Source organism: Podarcis vaucheri (assembly GCF_965113315.1).
Source record: "Podarcis vaucheri genome assembly, chromosome: 2".
Classification (NCBI taxonomy): domain Eukaryota; kingdom Metazoa; phylum Chordata; class Lepidosauria; order Squamata; family Lacertidae; genus Podarcis; species Podarcis vaucheri.
The window spans coordinates 8,250,983-8,270,408 of NC_138760.1; the positions used below are offsets into that span (position 1 = coordinate 8,250,983).

Consider the following 19,426-nt stretch of genomic DNA (forward strand, 5'->3'; position numbering starts at 1 on the left):
GAAAGAGTTTTCATTTATTCTTTATTTATACTGGTTTACTGAATATTTACAGATAAATTGCAAACAGATAAAAACGTTAGCAGGATTATTGTAGTAACCTGCCGTTTCATAAGAGTATATATTTAAAGTAGATGAGCAAATTAAATTAATTTGGATATGCAGAAGATATTTTAAAAATTAAGGAACCGCGGAAAGAGGGGGAAGGAAGTCTAACTTTGAAAAGTTAAATTGATTGTAAAACTAAACATGAAAAGTACAGTGGTGCCTCGCAAGACGAAATTAATTCGTTCCGCGAGTTTTGTCGTCTTGCGATTTTTTTCGTCTTGTGAAGCACGGTGTCGGGAAAGTTTTGGAAAAGCTTCAAAAATCACCAAAGTCTTAAAAAACCTCAAAAAAAGGCTACCACACCGCGTTCTATGAGTTGCTCCTTGAAGTCAAGTCGCAACTGTATTAGCGGTGTTAAGAAAAAGGAAACAAACTTGCAAGACGTTTCCGTCTTACGAAGCAAGCCCATAGGGAAATTCGTCTTGCGAAGCAGCTCAAAAAACCAAAAACCTTTTCGTCTAGCGAGTTTTTTTGTCTTGCGAGGCATTCGTCTTGCGGGGCACCACTGTATTTAAGAATATTTTAAAGGATTTGGGGAGTTGAAAGGTTAAAATTTATAAAGATTTAATAGGTTAAGAAATGTTTTAAAGTCTTTAAAATGAGTCAAGGATGCCGGGGGTGGGGGTTGCTGCAAGGCTCCCTTAAAACTGATTTATGATGCCGGCCCCTGGGGGTTGAGGGGGCACATAAAAGAGCCTAACCCCTAATAAAAGAGAAACCAAGAAACCAACAAGCAATCCCAGTCAAACCACTAAAAAATAGTCTGTGGAACTCAGCTGAGCACACCCAACTTGGCACCATCTTGATGGGAAGTCCCCAAATGGTACTGGCAAACTTGTCAGACCATCAGATGGCCATAACATCCCCCCCCACTTTAACAAAATATTCCCATTTTGAGTTCTGCTCTGGGCTAAAGGGTTGATGCCCCATAATGGAGGGGAAGAGCCTAGCCAGTTGCATAGGAAGCTGCCTTCTACTGAGTCAGACCATTTGGCCCACCAAACTCAGTACTGTCTACACGGACTGGCAGGGACGCGGGTGGCACTGTGGGTTAAACCACAGAGCCTAGGACTTGCCGATCAGAAGGTCGGTGGTTCGAATCCCCGCCACGGGGTGAGCTCCCGTTGACCGGTCCCTGCTCCTGCCTACCTAGCAGTTCGAAAAGCACGTCAAAGTGCAAGTAGATAAATAGGTATCGCTCCAGAGGGAAGGTAAACGGTGTTTCCGTGTGCTGCTCTGGTTCGCCAGAAGCGGCTTAGTCATGCTGGCCACATGACCTGGAAGCTGTATGCTGGCTCCCTTAGCCAATAAAGCGAGATGAGCACCGCAACCCCAGAGTTGGTCACGACTGGACCTAATGGTCAGGGGTCCCTTTACCTTTACACTGACTGGCAGCAGCTCTGCAAGGTTTCAGACAGGGGACATTCCCAGCCCTACTACTGAGACACCAGAGGGACTCATGATGGGACCTTTAGCATCTTGTTAGCCTTTAGTTCAGGTTTCCGTAGGAACTCTCAGTGCTCCTCAATGGTCCTTTGCTGGCTTTCCAGGTTCGAAAAGTTGGACATCACTCCCAAGAGCGCCCAGAAGCTGAAGCCCGTGCTGGAGAAGTGGCTGAGCGAGGCAGAGCTGCGGAACCAGGAAGGCCAGCAGAACCTGATGGAGTTTGTGGGCGGCGAGCCGTCCAAGAAGCGCAAGCGCCGCACGTCTTTCACGCCGCAGGCCATCGAGGCCCTCAACGCCTACTTTGAGAAGAACGCCCTGCCCACGGGCCAGGAGATCACGGAGATCGCCAAGGAGCTCAACTACGACCGGGAGGTGGTCCGGGTCTGGTTCTGCAACCGGCGACAGACTCTCAAAAACACCAGCAAACTCAACGTCTTCCAGATCCCTTGATCTGGCGTCAAGGCTCTTGCGTACCCTGTGCGTTGCTGCTGTGAGCACCTTGTGGTGAATATTTCCCTGCACCTGCTGACCCTTTTGACAGTAAAGACTGGAGCGGAAGGAGTGAGATACGGAGTTTCCTCTGGTTTCAATGTGTCCTTTCCCCACCCCTCACATGACCCAAATCGTGTAAATGTCAGCCGTGTCCTTCCTTCCTGAGTGTTGTACTGGAGCTGTGAAGGGTTTTAGGAATACATACGCATTTAGCTTCTTTCTGTGTCAGACAAAACATTATCAGGGTTTTGGTTTTCTGAAGGACTTCCTGTGTTTTTTGTTTTTTAAAAAAGATAGCGTTAGGGATGGCAGCAGAATAGCACCCACCAGAAATTCCTGTTTCATTTCAAGGAGAATGTGTGAAACCCTATTTCACTTCAACCTATTTTCATGGACACTTTTATCTCTTCATATCTGGTAACAGGCCCAGTTTAACAACATCTGCGCAGAATAGTGGCATAATTTATATCTCCTTTTTCTTGTGAATATTATTATTATTATACAGAGCACTATTAAACTAAAAGACTTTTTATTCACTGAAGAAAATTATTATTAGTAGTAGTAGTCCGCTTTAAGTCCCCTGGGTCTGCTGCTGTTGTTGCTAACGTTGTTTTAAAAAGTGACAGTTTTGGCGATTACAGACGTGATTTGCTGAACGGGTTCATATCAGCTCCTCCAAAGTCATGCTGGGAAGGGAGAGGGAGGCAGGGTTCAGGTACCTTTCTCCTGCCCTTGTGTTCTGTGGGAACCACACTTCAGCACTGGGGTGGTGACAAATGCCAGTAGCATCAAACACAGGTGCCTTTTGGAATTGCAAGGAGACTCTAGGCGAGGAAAGGCAGACCTTTGTAGAGCACGACTTCCCAAACTGGGACACTTCTAGGCTGTCTAACTTCCTGGGCAGATGATCTTGGTTCTAAATCCTTGTCAAGTGGGATCTGGGCAAAGGGACTGGCTGAGGCTGCCTTGTCTTCCTCTAGCACCACAAGCCCGGCAGCAGAGAAGACACATAAAAACCAAGGGATGTGCATGACGGCTTGTTTGACGTACACAGTGCGCTGCAAAGTATGGTGTCAAATGCCATCTTCCACACAGAAGTGATCATGGCTGTTGGAGTAAGGCTGAATCCTTGATTTGGAATGTGGCTCATACACAAATGATAATACAGTGGTACCTCGGGTTAAGTACTTAATTCGTTCCGGAGGTCCGTTCTTAACCTGAAACTGTTCTTAACCTGAAGCACCACTTTAGCTAATGGGGCCTCCTGCTGCCGCCGCGCCGCCAGAGCATGCTTTCTGTTCTTATCCTGAAGCAAAGTTCTTAACCTGAAGCACTATTTCTGGCTTAGCGGCGTGTGTAACCTGAAGCATCTGTAACCTGAAGCGTATGTAACCCGAGGTACCACTGTAATCAAAACTTTGAAGCAAAGTTAATCTTCACATGTTGGATCACGAATCCCTTTTTTTCTTCCCACCTCCCCCCGAACCAGGAGTTTTCAAGATCGTCCTCCTTTGCTCACCTTCTGCTTTTAAAAGTAAAGGGTGGCTTCTTCAATTGCACAGTATAAGAAGGGGCTTGTGGGCTGGCTGCATGGGTTTCTCTGCCTCTCTTAGATGAGAGCCTGAATCAGCAAAGGAGACCATTGAGGGCCATCTCCCAGGATGAGGCCCTGCTCAAAGCCAGCAGGTTGCATCCTGCGGCGCTGCCAGTGCCGACATTTGCGTTTTGACCATTTGCCAGCGTGTGCAGCATTCAGTCTGCATGTGGCAGCTGCGCATGGTTGGCAGGGAATTGATATATGCAGGCATGTCATCAATCAAGATTTGACCCTGGACCCAGCGCTCATTGACACAGACGCTGGGTTAGAGAATATGCTTTCAAGCATGCCTCGGTCATTCTTCATCCCGTCTCAAACGGAAGCAAGGCATTATTCAGTTGTGTCTCCTGGAACTGAACCCGAAACCTGCAGAGTGGGCAAACTGGGAAGATGAATGGGTTGGAGCTAGAGAAGGTGGATTCATTCAGGAAGGGTGCCCACGGTGTGCACCTTTCCCAAGAACTGGCCCTGCCTCTGAACACCTGGAGCTGCAGGCATGAAGAGCTGTCACAAATATTCCATGCTTGTAAGCTTCCCAGAGACTTGAATGCTGACATTTTGGACTGATCTTATGCTGTATGTTCTGCTTTTCCATTGCCAGGACTGTATTCAGTCCTGTACACGCAGGGGTTGCTTGTGGAGAATAGCTGTGCTTTACATGAGTCAAGGTTTTATATGCCTGTTGTCTTTGTCCATGGAGTTTTCTTGGCAGGGATACTGGAGTGGCTTGCTGGTTCCTGCTCCAGGTGGATCACGTTTCGTCAAAACTCTCCGCTATGACCTGTCCATCTTGGGTGGCCCTGCACGGCATAGCTCATAGCTTCTCTGAGTTTGTCAAGCCCCTTCGCCACAACATGGCAGTGATCCATGAAGGGGAAAAAACCTTGACCCATGTAAAGCACAGCTATTCGCAGTCCCATGGACTGCAAGAAGATCAAACGCATCCATTCTGAAGGAAATCAGCCCTGAGTGCTCACTGGAAGGACAGATCCTGAAGCTGAGGCTCCAATACTTTGGCCACCTCATGAGAAGAGAAGACTCCCTGGAAAAGACCCTGATTTTGGGAAAGATTGGGGGCACAAGGAGAAGGGGACGACAGAGGATGAAATGGTTGGACAGTGTTCTCGAAGCTACCAGCATGAGTTTGGCCAAACTCCGGGAGGCAGTGGAAGACAGGAGTGCCTGGCGTGCTCTGGTCCAGGGGGTCACGAAGAGTCGGACACCACTAAACGACTAAACAACAACAACATGAGTTGAGGTTGATAGGATGTGAGAGCCTGTCTTCAAAGCACATTGTGTCCTTGTAACTGAAGAAGAGCTGAAGAACACAACTGCTACATCCATAGCACACTCTTGAAACTGTGTTTTTGGAAGCTTTCTCTGAATCTCAGTATTTAATGCATTTGTTCTCCATAACGAACTAGTTCTCCCCCTGCCGCCACTGCCTTTTCTTCCCTGTGGGAAGTGGAGACAAGGCAGCTACAATCAGTAGGTGGCAGCATCAGGCAATAATAGATAACAAGCTGACAAGATCTACACTTATTCAAGGAGGTGCCCAATCATTAAAATACTTTCAAGGGAGCAGAGAAACAGACTAAATTAGCTAGCCCTCTATGGGGGGGGGGGGATGTTCCTGTGTGCCAATAAAAGGCTTTTCTCTTACTTCCCTGGCAGATGTAGATAGGTAGCTGTGTTGGTCTGCCATAGTCAAAATAAAAAAAAAATAAAAAAAAAATTCCTTCCAGTAGCACCTTAAAGACCAACTAAGTTAGTTCTTGGTATGAGCTTTCGTGTGCATGCACACTTCTTCAGATACAACTTCCCTGGCAGAGGCTCTCTTGAGGCTGTTCCTCTGAACTCCATTAGCGTGGGGCCAAAGGGAACAGCCATGTCTACTCAGCCCCCCTTACTCCACAGGAAGACATAGGAGTCCTGGACTTAAACCTGCTGAGACCAATAGCACAGAAGCCAGGCATCCTAGGAGAGGAGGCATACAGAAGGAAGGTTCATATAGTTGAGAGTAATCTAGGACATAGGAGGAGGCCTGTGGAGGAACAGGCCTGAAATAAAGCGATCCTCTCGCCAGACCAGATGCCTTCTTTGATCCCTTAGTCAGGTGTGGGAAGATACTTTTGTTTTGCATGCGACCCCAATCTGCAAGCAGGGTGAGAATTCACAGGTTCCAGGCACTCACCCAGGGTTCATGTTTCCTTTTGCAGAGGAGGCACAGCGGAGACTGTGGTGTCTTTATTAAATATGGTTTACTTACATATATATGCCCGGAACTGATAATAACTAAACTGAATTTGGATGATGCACATTCCCAGATAAGTGGGGTCAAGGTTGCAGATTTAGGTGTACCTTGGGAAATAATTAGTGGTGCAGCAATAAAACTGCTAGTGCATTTGCAAAGCTAAGCAGGGTCCGATATGGTTTCAAGTTGGATGGGAGACCATGTGTTATGATTCCTGCACTGCAGGGGGTTGGCCCAGATGACTTCCGGGATCCCTTCCAACTTTACAATTCTGTTATTCTAATTTTAAAAAAATAAACCCCGCAATGAACACCATGGGGCTGTCTTCCGAGTAAGTGCGCAAGCAGGTTCAGGCCCTGCGCATCCCGGACTCGGTCAGCACAACCGCGCTGCACCTCGCCCGCCCCAGCATTTAAAGGGTGCCACGAGGGGGAGCGGGAACCCAGCGCGCACGCGCGCACCTAGGCCCCTCTCTCACTCCCAACGCACGCAAGCGCGGACTAAGCCCCGCTCCTCTCACCCACGCTTCTGCGCCGGGCACCCAAATAACCACCTTCGAGGCCCCGCCCCTTTCCGCGACTCGGCCTATGGGTCGAGAGAGGCCTCCTCGCTCCCGCCCTGCGATTGGCTGAGTGGAGGAGTGGGCAGGGAGGAGGGCCGCGGTTGGCTACGGGGCGGGGCGCTTGCCCGGCCGGGCTTCTGCGTGTGTTAGCGGAGTTGTCTTGCCTTTCTCTCTCTCTGTCTGTCTGTCTCTTTATCTCCCTCCTGCCGCCTCCATGTTGGAGGAGGCCTCGGGGCTGGCGGCGGCGGCGGGAGCGAGCGCGGCTCGGCTGGGCAGCTTCCTCGCGCGCGCGGGCTAGGCGGGGAGGGAGCCACCGGCGGCGGCGAGCGAGGGCGGCCGGGCTCCGCCGTGTGGGGCTGAGGGGGCGCCTGCCTCACGGGAAAGCGCCGGCTGAGGGAGCCGCTTGGGCTTCTCCCGCGTCCTCGGGCGGCGGGAGCCGGAGGGCGTGTTTGGCTCCACGTGGTGGCGGCGGCTGTGGGGAGAGAGACCCTCTTCTGGAAGGGGGTCGTTGTGAGGCGACACGGAGTAGGCGCGGGTTGTTACCCACAGTTGGGGTCGCTGAGGGGGGTCGAGTTTGGGGGGCCCAAGACTTCTCCCTCACTCGCGCTCCCTGAAACCTGCTTGCCTCTACCCTTCCCACGTGAGGAAACGTAGCTGGGGGGGGGTCCCTAGCAGCCCAAAGGGGTGCAGGCTTGGGGGTTGTTTTGCAAAGACGTGTGGGAGGGGGGCTAAGCAGGGCTGCCCCCACCCCTCAAGAGGATGGGCGTTTGGCCGTTGGGGTTCCCCTCCACGTGGCCGGTGTTCGTCTGAAGGGGAGGCTCTTTGGGATAGGTAATGGTGCCTGGAAAGCTGCCCGTGGCCATCCTGGCGTGCATGTGAGTCTTCCTGGAGGAGCGCCCCCACCCCACTTTCTCTCCTTGCCCGAGGCTAGTCAGCCCCCCCGAGGTGCTGTGCAAAGATGGCTTGGGCTCTGAAGCTGCCCCTCGCGGACGAAGTTATCGAGTCCGGCCTGGTTCAGGACTTCGATGCCAGCCTCTCAGGAATTGGCCAGGAGCTGGGCGCTGGTGCCTACAGCATGAGGTAAGGAAGGGAAGTTGCTCTGACTTTTTGGAAGGATACCCATCTGATTGATGGAGCTCCTCGAAGGGCTGAGTTCTGAAATATTTATTTGGGAAGGCTGAACTGGCATGTGTCACTTTTCGTCTCTGTGTCTGGTGCCCGGAGTGTAATTGAACCAAATGGCATCTCATGTTACTTTTGGTCCAGTATCCTATGAGCCGCTGCTTCCTGCTTGCACCATGTGATGTCCTCTTGTAAGGAGGGTGTATTATGAAAATACTGTATGTTGTCATGTCTTCCTCTAAAATTGTGGGGGGACATTAATCTGTCATGCAAGCTACACATCCCCATAACTTGCTGTAGCTTGCTGAATGAAACTGGGGTGTGCAACACAAGCACAGTTTTACCAAGTTGTAAAATAGATAAATCCATAGATGGTAAGACTGTCATAATAAGCTGTGCATGTGTCAATCTAGTAGCAAGGTTAAGCTTGATCTTGAGTTGATCATACTTTTATCCCAAATAGTTTGATTCCTAACATGTTGGTCTTGCATTAATCAGTACTGTAAGAATTAAAACTTGGTAATGAACATCAAATTTGCACCTTATTTAGAGTGATTATGTTGTACAGCTTTGCCCGGGATTTTTCTTCATAGCAGTAGGATTGTTTAAAACAAGTGCTTTTTAGGAAACTGTAAAGTAGAGCCTGCTATTACTTCCCGAAGTAACTGTTCACATTCATGTCATCAAAATGTAATTTTCTTGCTTTCACTGCATAACTTGCTGGGACACCTAGTTTGATTTCAGAATGCATCTAACCATACTGTATTTATGGCCGACTTTCTGAATCTGACTTCCACAATTTTTCTTTCTTGCGAGTAAGATGCAGCCATTCAGGCTGCCATCTTGGATAGACTGCTTCATAAAAGGAAGGATAGGGCAGATCACATGTTTTTGTGTTGGTCACCTGCTGCTATTTGATAATGGATGGAGGAAGCAGACATAGACATCATAGGAACACTGCTAGATCAGATGAAAGGCCTATCTAGTTGAACATGGTGTCATCACAGCGGCCAGCCAGATGCCTCTGGGAAACCCAGGAGCAGCACCTGAGGGAAATGGTAATCTGGTTGAGATCGGCAGCTGCTGGTACTTGAGGCAAACCTCTTAATACTGGAGCTAACCATAATGACTATAATAATAATAAATTTTATTTATACCCCGCCCTCCCCAGCCAAGACCGGGCTCAGGGCGGCTAACACCAAATATAAAAACAATTGATTAGAATACAGCTTAAAAAACGAAATTAAAACAAAACATTAAAATGCAACCTCATTTTAGTGGAACTCAAATCAAAAACTTTGTTGGGGATAAAAAGATCAAGTCTTCACCAAGGCTAACTATCCAGACTGGTCCTACATGGGCCAGAAAAAAGCCAGGGAAGTCCCCAAATAGGAGTTCCAACACAGAAGGAGAAAGAAAAAAAAGAAAGAGGGGGAGGGAATCAAATTGATTCCAAGCCAAAGGCCAGGCGGAACAACTCTGTCTTACAGGCCCTGCGGAAAGAAATCAGATCCTCAGGGCCCTGGTCTCATGAGACAGAGCGTTCCACCAGGATGGAGCCAGTGTTGAGAAGGCCCTGGCTCTGGTTGAGGCTAATTGACTTCCTTAGGGCCCGGGACCTCTAGGGTGTTGCTATTTATGGACCTTGAGGTCCTCCATGGGGCATATCAGGATATATGACTAGTAGACATTGATAGACTTACCCTTCGTGAATTAGTTTGATCTCCTTTTCAAGCTATCCAGTGTGGTGACCATCACTGGATTTTATGATAGCAAATGCCGCAGTTTAGCTAGTTTCCATGTGAATAAATCTGTCCTCGCATCTTTCTTGAAACCAAGTGTCCCCAACTTCTATTATTGTGAGAGAAGTCCTGCCTATCCACTTTCCTTATGCCGTGCATAATTTTAAACACTCCTATAATGTTCTTGATACCCGCCTTGCTTTTTTTCTGAACTAAAAATTAGCTCCAAACATTACAACCTTCCCTCCATCTCTTGGGTTGCTTTTGTTGCATTTTTTGAGCTCTGTACACTAGTGCCCTGGATCTGCTGTTCAGTGAGAATGAATCCAATGCCACTTTTATGTGGATTATTGAAGCTTTAAGCTTGTTTTCAATAACTACCTCTGTGTGGGTGGGAAGAAGTAGTCAGGTGTAGCTATTAGATGTAAGGGCAGCTGCCCTCATTCTGACTGAGCACATTTGGGACTTTCCTGAAGTGCTTTTTTTACCTTTAAACAGTTACTAGGGTCCATTAGTATACCAAGAGAATTGAGTCCCCAAAGCCTACACATGGTGAAGGCTGCTTTTTAGATTCCCCTGAAGCTAAGTAATTCATGTCCTGTGTCTGCCTTATGCGATTCCTCTTGTTCAGTCACTCTAGATGCAGAACTACCTCTCCTCAGTGGAGTATTCTCCGATAGTTAGCTACATAGAAACAGGGGGTGATCTTCACAATCTGCATCTGATTGATTGATTGATTGATTGATGTCAGCATATACTTTAGAATGGTTACATGTATGCTGGCTTAACTTCAGAAATAAAGCTGCCTCAGAGGTTGGGTAGGTATACTTTTACAGCTCTTTCCTGGCTGCTGCTTCACAGCTCCTGAAGGAGGCAGAATACGGAAACTGCTTTACTGAAAATGTCTTTAAAAATGCCTTCTGATACTAAGCCTGTTCAAACTTAATGAGCCAGATTCAGCTAATTAGTCCCGCTAGCGGAAGCCTGCACAACAACGTCTGCTAGTGCAACGGGGCTTGCCCCCCACCGCTTGCTCCCTGAAGTTGGCTCAGAGGGGGAGAAGAGAACCCCTAGAGCAGTCTTTCTCAGCTTTGGGTTCCCAGATGCGGTTGGACTACCACTCCCATCATTCCTGATTGCTGCCCCTGCTGGCTATGAATGATGGGAGTTGTAGTCCATCAACATCTGGGAACCCAAGGTTGAGAAAGGCTGCCCTAGAGCATCACATGGGGTGAGAAGGGTGAATGTTTCAGTGCAGTTGATTGCACTGACAGAACATCTGCCTCAGTGTGGTGTTGAATTCCTCCCATTTTGGTCCTGGCTTCCAAGAAGGAGCCCTGAGGAGTCCTTAACTCTGACACTGTCTCTTCCCCATTGAGCAGTGGTTCCAGACTTCCAATCATGATTTACTGTCAAACCACAATTTGCCTCTTTGAATGAACAGCCAGGCTAAGGTCCGTGCTTGCTACAAGCCCGGATAAATGCTAGCTTCCAGAAAGTTGCTGCTAAGCCATATTTTGAAGTCCGAGACTGGAGAGTGTAGGGGTAGATGAGGCAGTGTGTGGGCATGAGGCTTATCAGGGTTTGCTTCCATGAAAGTAAACCTTGGTTTGGCATTATTTGACTCGGGGTCTTTCGACACATTGATTACAGTGTGCTGTCACATTGTAAGGGTGGTGTTGTGATGAATCCTTAATGTGAACTGGTCAAGCCAAATCTTTCTGAAAGATACTGCTCTGGTTTAGTTTCAGCAGAAAGCTAAATAATTGTTCAGATTCTCTTCCATCTTTGTTGGGGATGGGGAGCAATCAACTTTTCAGCTGACTGTTTTGGCGAGGGTTACCGTATTTTTCACTCTATAAGACGCTCCAGACCACAAAATGCACCTAGTTTTTGGAAGAGGAAAACAAGGAAAAAAATATTCTGAATCTCAGAAGCCAGAACAGCAAGAGGGATTGCTGCTTTCACTGCACAGCGATCCCTCTTGCTGTTCTGGCTTCTGGGATAGCTGCGCAGCCTGCATTCACTCCATAAGACGCACACACATTTCCCCTTACTTTTTAGGAGGGGAAAAGTGAGTCTTATAGAGCAAAAAATACGGTAATTTGTTGCATACCATTGAAATTGCATAGATCAGTTGGCTGATGGGTAGACAATTCTATCCCATAACATGGGGTTACACTAGACAGCTTTTAGGTTCTTTCCAGTGCTGATCTTCAGTGACATAGGCACTTTTATTTAGATTTGCCCAAAGGAGAAAGAAACATTGTAGAAAGGAAATTAAAAATAACAACACTCTGAGCACTAATTTCCCAATGTGACATTTCCTCTTGGTGATGTTGATGCAATCATATAATCCAGCAGTACAACGCAATTAATTGTGTTGCTTTACCTGCTGACACACTCAGGAGGGACTGAGCCTTCAAGAACCTGGAATTTCACTTACAGCACAGTTACCGTTTCTAAAGGTACATTGGCAGGTTGTGGTGCATGCCATCTGCCACTTGGTAATTATTCCTTAAAATCAGGCATTTTGGAGTTTGCTTTTATTAACTGAGTAATAAAAGAGGTGAAAGCCCAGGGACTAGCTTTCAGTAACTTAGCACTTAATGAATTCTGGAAATCTGCTTGTGACTCTTGAGTTGTTTTTAAAAGTGATGCTTGAGGTAGTAAAATTAGAATTTGTGTGGATGTAGGAATACTGTACATATGTGGAGGTGGCTGAAGCTACTCCAGCTGCCTTCAAAAGTCTGCACTATATCATTAATGCTTTTCTTTTTCTGGCATGGGTGGCAGGGAAGCATTTCTGTTTGCTTCTCCCCCCCCCAAAAAAAAAAAAAACTTGCAAAATGACTTTCTCCTTGTACCCATGAGAGCCCAACTATGCAGTCAGTGAAAGTATACAAAATGGGTGTGTGTGAATATTAGATGGGTTGAATGACATTCCCCTGTAGAAACATTTAGATATACAACACTTTGGTTTTCTGCACTCTCGGAACAGTGAAAAACAGAACTATTTCTCAAATGCTGCCTGTATTCCTTTTGCAAATAATGTATGCTATTTATCAGTTGCTTGTGCAATCTGCTGTGCTTCTTAAGTAAAATGTTCTATATTCTGAGGGTTGTTCCCAGTTTTGCACAACACTTGTGCAAGCTGCTTTTTAACAGCGATTCATTCTGCGTGCTGTGATGAAGGCTGAGGAGCTTGACACAAAGTGAATTTTGTTGTTGTCTGTAGGATGAATCATGTGTTGGGTTTTCTTAAGGGCACAAATGCCTGACAGGTTTGCATTTGGGGCAGGTAAACCTGTGTTTGCAAGGCTTTGTTTTGCTGGAAGAAAGCAATACATTTCTCTAATGTACAAGCTGTTAATCTAGGTGGTTTTGAGTCTTAAAAGGGGCAATAGGTGACATTGAACATATAAATACTAGCATCTTCATGGTGGTTATCTACACTCTCTCCCCTTTATCTGCATTTTACTGCATGTTCTGGGATTACATTGTGCCCCATTTAATGCCAATCTCCTTGTGTAAGAACATAAAAGCCCTTCTAGATACATTTATCTTTCAACACACCCTGGTTATGAAACACTGCCTGGGAGATTTGTCTGGCACCCTCTTCAGTGATCTTTCGTTGTCTCTTTACTCATCTTTTTCTGCAGGCATTTGTTAATCTGGCTGGCTAGTGTTCTTGTGCTTAACTACTGCTGCTCTCTACTCTTGGAAGTTTTAATTTTCTTCCTTTCCTTAGACTTTGGGTACTGCAGTGAAATGTTGCAGTTTGAAATGATTCTGCTGAGTGTTCTACCCACTTAATTCCACCCCCACCCCCCCTTGTCATTTCCCTCCCCCTCTCACTCAGCACTGAGTTGTTGCACCATTTTGGATTTTTCCACCCCATTTTGAGGGGTGTCTGCAAACCTCAGGGTTATCCTGCATCTCCTTGCCTTTCTCTTGTGCATCAGTTGTGCTGTTTTGGCTTCAGCTCAATGAGCGCTGGAAGACCAAATCATTATTAGAATAAAATATATCTGCCTAAGTGGGGGTATAAAGTCCATGTAATCCAGCATTCCATTTTCCTCAGACGCCATCCAGTTGCTTCATGCCCTTTTTGTGGGTTTCCCAGCTGTAGCAGCCATTCCCTTCTCTTCCTCCCCGCTCCCCTCTTCAGCTCTGCTACAGTGGCTCCCATGCAAGCAATCATAACAAGATAAATTGAGAAATCAGGGGTGTAGAAGGGGATATGACGAGTACACCAGAGGTCATTCTAAGGCAAATGTCTTGCAGCATGGACAGAACTTCAAATTAAGAGCATCAGGTTGGAGCTTTATTGATTAAACAAATGCCTAAACCATTTCACAGCATGAAGGCATTGAGGCGGCCTGTGTACACGTTAAAAACAGACTAAAACGCAAGCTTTATAAACGACAAAATGATACATACAAACAACATCAGATACAAAATTGATATTCTGTAGATGACTGGGTTACACTCAGTGAAAGCCTTCCTAAACAAAAATGTCTTCAGGTAGGCACCTAAACAGGATTGCGCCAGGCACCTTTCTGATTTCAGCTGTTAATTGATTCCACAGAGCTAGAGCTCTATGTCTTAACATTGCTCCATGCACTCCTAATGTAGTTTGAATTGATTGTTCTGTGTAATTGAGCGTTTTGCTCTGGGGCTCATTGCCCTGTGGATATGGCATGTTGTGAGTCTGTCCTATATATATTTATCTCTAGGGCAGGGGTTGCCAGACTCCGGGCTCGGGGCCAGAATGTGTTTCTTCAGACCTTCTAGTTCAATCTGTGGGACTTTTCCCCAGGCCACACTACTCACTAGTCCTGCTCTGCACCTTCTTTCAAGTGATTTTTCCTAACTGGAATGCCTCATTGAACTGCGATAATGCATTTTGCTTGCCTAGGTAGAGGGGTGAAATGTCTGACTTTTCATTTGCTGAAATGTAGCCTATTGTATCAAGGTGAGTCACATTCAGAACACTACCTATCTCCCACCATTGGTATTCATCCTCTCCCCCCCCCTCCCACAACTCACAAAGAATTTGTGACCCTCAGGTAGAAAATGTTTCCCTTCTCTTTTACTAGGGGACAGATGTGTGGGCGGTCCTGTTTCGCCTCTTGTCCCCTTCTTATGCTGGCTTTAAATTTTGTGTATTGGGGACAGGCAGTTGTATGATGGTGGAAGATCAGATAAGTTTGTGGTGATAGCAAGCAGAACAGAGAGGTGACTGGATACTGTGAAGAACAGGCAGGCTATTATAAAAAGCGTAGAAGCTCCTTCCTCTGAAAAACAAGCTTCTTGTATCTGCCTTGTGCTGGTGTTTGAAAAACGAGGAATTATGAGAGGTTCAAACATGGTGCTTTCTTTAAAAAATCAAAGCTGAGAATCTTGATTCTTGCATTTGATATCTGAACCTGAGCAAACCCCTCTGTGCAGAATCTCTGTAAAAGATTCGGAAAAGTATGGGAGTACTGAAGGTCTTCTAACTTCTTCTGGTCACAAACCGGATATGGTGACAGGCAGAATTCCAGTGTGAAGAAATGGGTAGTTCAATGCTCTGGCCTAAATGAGGCTAGAGTTAACTGTGTTAGGGTCAAAGGGCCTTCTTTAATAAGTAATTTCCACTGAGGGTGCTAATTCTGGGTGGGGGTGGGGGTTGTTTTGAGCTGCTTAACTTGGTTTCCTTTATCATCTTCCCTACAAATGGTTAACCTTTTTATTACACATGGGTGACATGGGAAGCTGACCTTATGGGAATTGTATAGAACTGAACCACAGTAGTACTGATAACTTAAAACTGCTTTATTTCCTAGCTTAGGTGCTCTTATCACAGTTCTGTTTTTAAAAAGCCTATTCCTACTAACTTGGTTGTTAAGAGTCTCTTTGTTGAGTTGTCATCTCTGTGTGGATTTACTGGTATTCTTAATCTAGTACCAAGGTCATTTTCGTAATTTGAAGTTAGGTTTACACATGAACATATGAAAGCTAGTAGCACACCTAGGAGGAGAGATAAACACCCAGCTAGTTCTTTTTCAACGTAAAGGAACATCCTCACGTGCTTCCCTGGAGCCATATTTACTATAGACAACCAATCTAGTGACTGAGGTTGTTTGTGTGTGTGTGTGTGTGTGTGTGTGTGTGTGTGTGTGTACCATAAGAGACTGCTGAACAGTCACAGTGCTAGATCAGGCTTCTGAGTCATGTTGATTGGGTTCATGACTGCCTTGATGGTGCTTCTAACAGGAATCAGGTCTGCACTCATCTCCGCTTTCAGGCCGAGGGAGCCAATGTTTGACAACAGAGAGCTTTTCTGGGTCATGTGGCCAGCATGACTAAACCACTTCTGGTGTAACGGATCTGGATCGAAAATAACAGGTCGCCAGTCCTTTTTTTGTGACTCAGGAGCACCACCCAGCAACACAAGTTGAGATTTCCAGTTGCTTTGTGACTCCTGCAGCACCCTAATAAAGGCAAAATAGCAACTGTTTAGGTACACTCCAAAGCTGATAGAATTTGAAGGTAGCCGTGTATATTGTTTCTACAGTGGTGCCTCGCAAGATGAAATTACCGTATTTTTCGCCCTATAGGACGCACCGGGGGGGGGAATTATTTTTCCCCCCTCTCCCAGCCCCCAGAACAGGACCCAGAGCGAAGCTGCGTGCAGCTTTGGCATGGCTCTGGGAGCTTGCGGGGCTGGAGGAGGGGGAAGCCCTCCGCTGCGCCTCCCGCTGTCCCCCGAGTTTGCGGGGCTGGCGACGGGGAGGAGCAGGCTTCTCCCCCTCGCCAGCCTTCTAACCAAGTTGGGGGACAGGGGGAAAGGCGCGCTGCACCTCCCGCTGTCCCCCGAGTTTGCGGGGCTGGCGACGGGGAGGAGCAGGCTCCCCCCCCCCCGCCAGCCTTCTAACCAAGTCGGGGGACAGCGGGAAAGGCGCGCTGTGCCTCCCCGCCATCCCCCGAGCTTGTGGGGCTGGCGGTGGGGCTCTCCTGAAGCCTGGAGAGCGAGAGGGGTCAGTGCGCACTGACCCCTCTCGCTCTCCAGGCTTCAGCGAAAGCCTGCATTCGCCCCATAGGACGCACACACATTTCCCCTTCATTTTTGGAGGGGGGAAAGTGTGTCCTATAGGGCGAAAAATACGGTAATCCGTTCCGCAAGTCTCTTCGTCTTGCGGTTTTTTCGTCTTGCGAAGCACGGCTGTTAGCGGCTAAGCGGCTATTAACGGCTTAGCGGCAATTAACGGCTTAGCGGCTTTAAGAAAAAGGTAACAAACTCGCAAGACGTTTCGTCTTGCAAAGCAAGCCCATAGGGAAATTCGTCTTGCGGAACGACTCAAAAAACGGAAAACTCTTTCGTCTTGCGAGGCATTCGTCTTGCGAGGTAGCACTGTATATGGATAACTGAAGTAATCCCACATTTGCCTTCAAATTAAGCATTGTGGTATGGTGTTGGAACTGGCTGTTTTGTGACTTCGTTTAGGAATCACAGTTGGAATTAAGTATTCACCAGCTGAATTTGCAAGCCTCTGATATCATGGCATTGCCCACTTCCAGTTATGATCTGCGGCTAATAGACATGCTAATCTTCTGGAACAGAGCATTTTAAACAGATGCTGAATTTGAATAGTTATGTAAGCCCCAGACAAGATTGCTGTTTGTTCTGTATTCATTGTTCGTGTATTGGAACTGACTTCCTCAAAATAATGTTACTGAGGCACAGAAAAAATGAGCTATAAGGAAAAGGGGGGGGTATTGATGTCTTAAATGGAAAGTTTTAATCTAATGTAAAACCAGTGTTCCTTCTCCAGTGTTTGGTCTGTTTCTGACATCTGGGAGGTCTCCCTTTTGATAACTGCTGAGGTAGAAAAACACTGTGGATCAAAAATAATTTTTTGTTCCTCTGTATTGCATTGGCTTGTAGAAACCTTAAACAGTATACAGTGGTACCTCGCAAGACAAATGCCTCGCAAGACGAAAAACGCGCAAGACGAAAGAGTTTTCCGTTTTTTGAGTCGTTCCGCAAGACGAATTTCCCTATGGGCTTGCTTTGCAAGACGAAACGTCTTGCAAGTTTGTTTCCTTTTTCTTAAAGCCGCTAAGCCGTTAATAGCCGCTAAGCCGCTAATAGCCGTGCTTCGCAAGACGAAGAGACTCGCGGAACGGATTAATTTCGTCTTGCGAGGCACCACTGTATTCTGCTTGCAAATTGTGGGCAGAATTTGGTGTGGCAAGCAAAACTGGCAGCCTGATATGCCAAATGTTTGTTGTTTACTCACCAACTCAGAACATAATATCCCACCGTAAACTGCCAAAATCATTGGGCATAAATTAAAATAACTTCCCCTGGGGTTAATACATTCTGGTAGTTGGTGCTAGCCCAGGCTTGAAGGGCTTATTGAACCACCAACCCAGATTTCTCCTATCATGTCCTCAGCGCTAGACAGGGATGTCTCAAGGCTGTATTTTGGCCCATGCTGCTCAGATTCCTATGGAAAATCTCAGAAGTGGCTTGGAGCTGAAATGATGGGGACATTTTCTTATCCCTTGGGCGGTATGCTTAGATGAGTGGGACCCACTGATGGACTAGAAGCAAGGGTCTTGAACTGCTTGTGAGTTGACTCAAGGCAACATTTTTTTCAGTGACTGCCTTATTTATTAAAAAATTGTCCAGTAGCACCTTAGAGACCAACTAAGTTTGTTCTGGGTATAAGCTTTTGTGTGCGCGAAACCTTATACCCAGCACAAATTTAGTTGGTCTCTAAGGTGCTACTGGACAAGTTTTTAATTTTTTATTTATTTCGACTGTGTCAAACCAACATTGCTACCTACCTAAATCTGCCTTTTTTATGTTCCTGAATACTTTCCTTACCAGCCCATGGACTAATTGTACTAGATGTACCTTGGTTGTTTTGACGTCTGCATTTGTGCAAGCATGTTTTTAAAGCTAACATTCATGTCATATTTTGGATGTGCTGTAGGCAGAGATAGAGTCAAGTTGTTTATGAATGGAGCCCATCCCTCTCCTGCCTACACAGAGCCAGTGTGGTGTAGTGGTTAAGAGTGGTAGTCTCGTAATCTGGGGAACCGGGTTCGCGTCTCCGCTCCTCCACATGCAGCTGCTGGGTGACCTTGGGCCAGTCACACTTCTCTGAAGTCTCTCAGCCCCACTCACCTCACAGAGTGTTTGTTGTGGGGGAGGAAGGGAAAGGAGAATGTTAGCCGCTTTGAGACTCCTTAAAGGGAGTGAAAGGCGGGATATCAAATCCAAACTCTTCTTCTTTTTCTTCTGCCTTGAAAACAATTCTGTACCAGCTTCTTGTCCTCACCTGTAGTCTCCCTGCTGCCCTTATTGACCCACTTTTTGGGTGAACTATGGAGAGTGCTGGAGAAACACCAACACACCACCTTGATGACTACAGTGGTGCCCAGCAAGACGAATGCCTCGCAAGACGGAAAACCCGCAAGACGAAAGGGTTTTCCATTTTGGAGGTGCTTCGCAAAACGAATTTCCTATGGGCTTGCTTCGCAAGACGAAAATGTCTTGCGAGTTCCTGCGGGTTTTTTCCCCTCCCCCCTTTTCCCCAAGCCGCTAAGCCCCTTATCAGCTGATCCTAAGCCGCTAAGCCACTTATCAGCTGATCTGCTAAGCCGCTTAACAGCTGATCCGCTAAGCCGCTAATAGCGCTAAGCCGCTAATGGGCTTGCTTCGCAAGACGAAAAAACCGCAGGACGAAGAGACTCGCGGAACGGATTCTTTTCGTCTTGCGAGGCACCACTGTACTTCCACGTGTTCTCTGTTGGCCTTGAATTGGCATGGAAGGGAAAGCAATTCAGTGCTCTGGTTATGGCACATGCTATTTGTCCTGCAGTAAGGTGATACATATCCATTACTTCTGGTGGAAGCGGGAGCATTTGTGTGTCAGTATTTTTTCCAGTATTTTTCTCAAGCCTCCTGACTGTAAGACCATTTTATTTAGTCTGTGTTTTGGTAACTGAGCCTATTCATAGGAATGTTGGTTTCTTAGCCTGTTTGTGGCAGTAGGTATGCAGGATTTCAGTGGGTAGCAGAAATACCAAAGTTGCAGCATAGGGCA

The 19,426-nt window shown here is 46.8% G+C and overlaps 2 protein-coding genes across 3 annotated transcripts in view; both read left to right on the forward strand.

Annotated features, from left to right (window-relative positions):
- The window catches only part of POU6F1 (POU class 6 homeobox 1), a 46,897-nt gene extending 44,308 nt beyond the window's left edge, over nt 1-2,589 (forward strand). For both annotated transcript variants that reach the window (XM_082205705.1, XM_082205706.1), the window contains exon 11: nt 1,656-2,589. In XM_082205705.1, coding sequence (XP_082061831.1) covers nt 1,656-2,001 — 346 coding nt within the window. In that variant the 3' untranslated portion in view covers nt 2,002-2,589. The remainder of the gene's footprint in view (nt 1-1,655) is intronic.
- Nucleotides 2,590-6,779: 4,190 nt separating this feature from the next.
- The window catches only part of TFCP2 (transcription factor CP2), a 46,386-nt gene continuing 33,739 nt past the window's right edge, over nt 6,780-19,426 (forward strand). Inside the window, exon 1 of the mRNA XM_082205914.1 lies at nt 6,780-7,536. Within this exon, the coding sequence (XP_082062040.1) occupies nt 7,415-7,536 (122 nt within the window). The 5' untranslated portion in view covers nt 6,780-7,414. The remainder of the gene's footprint in view (nt 7,537-19,426) is intronic.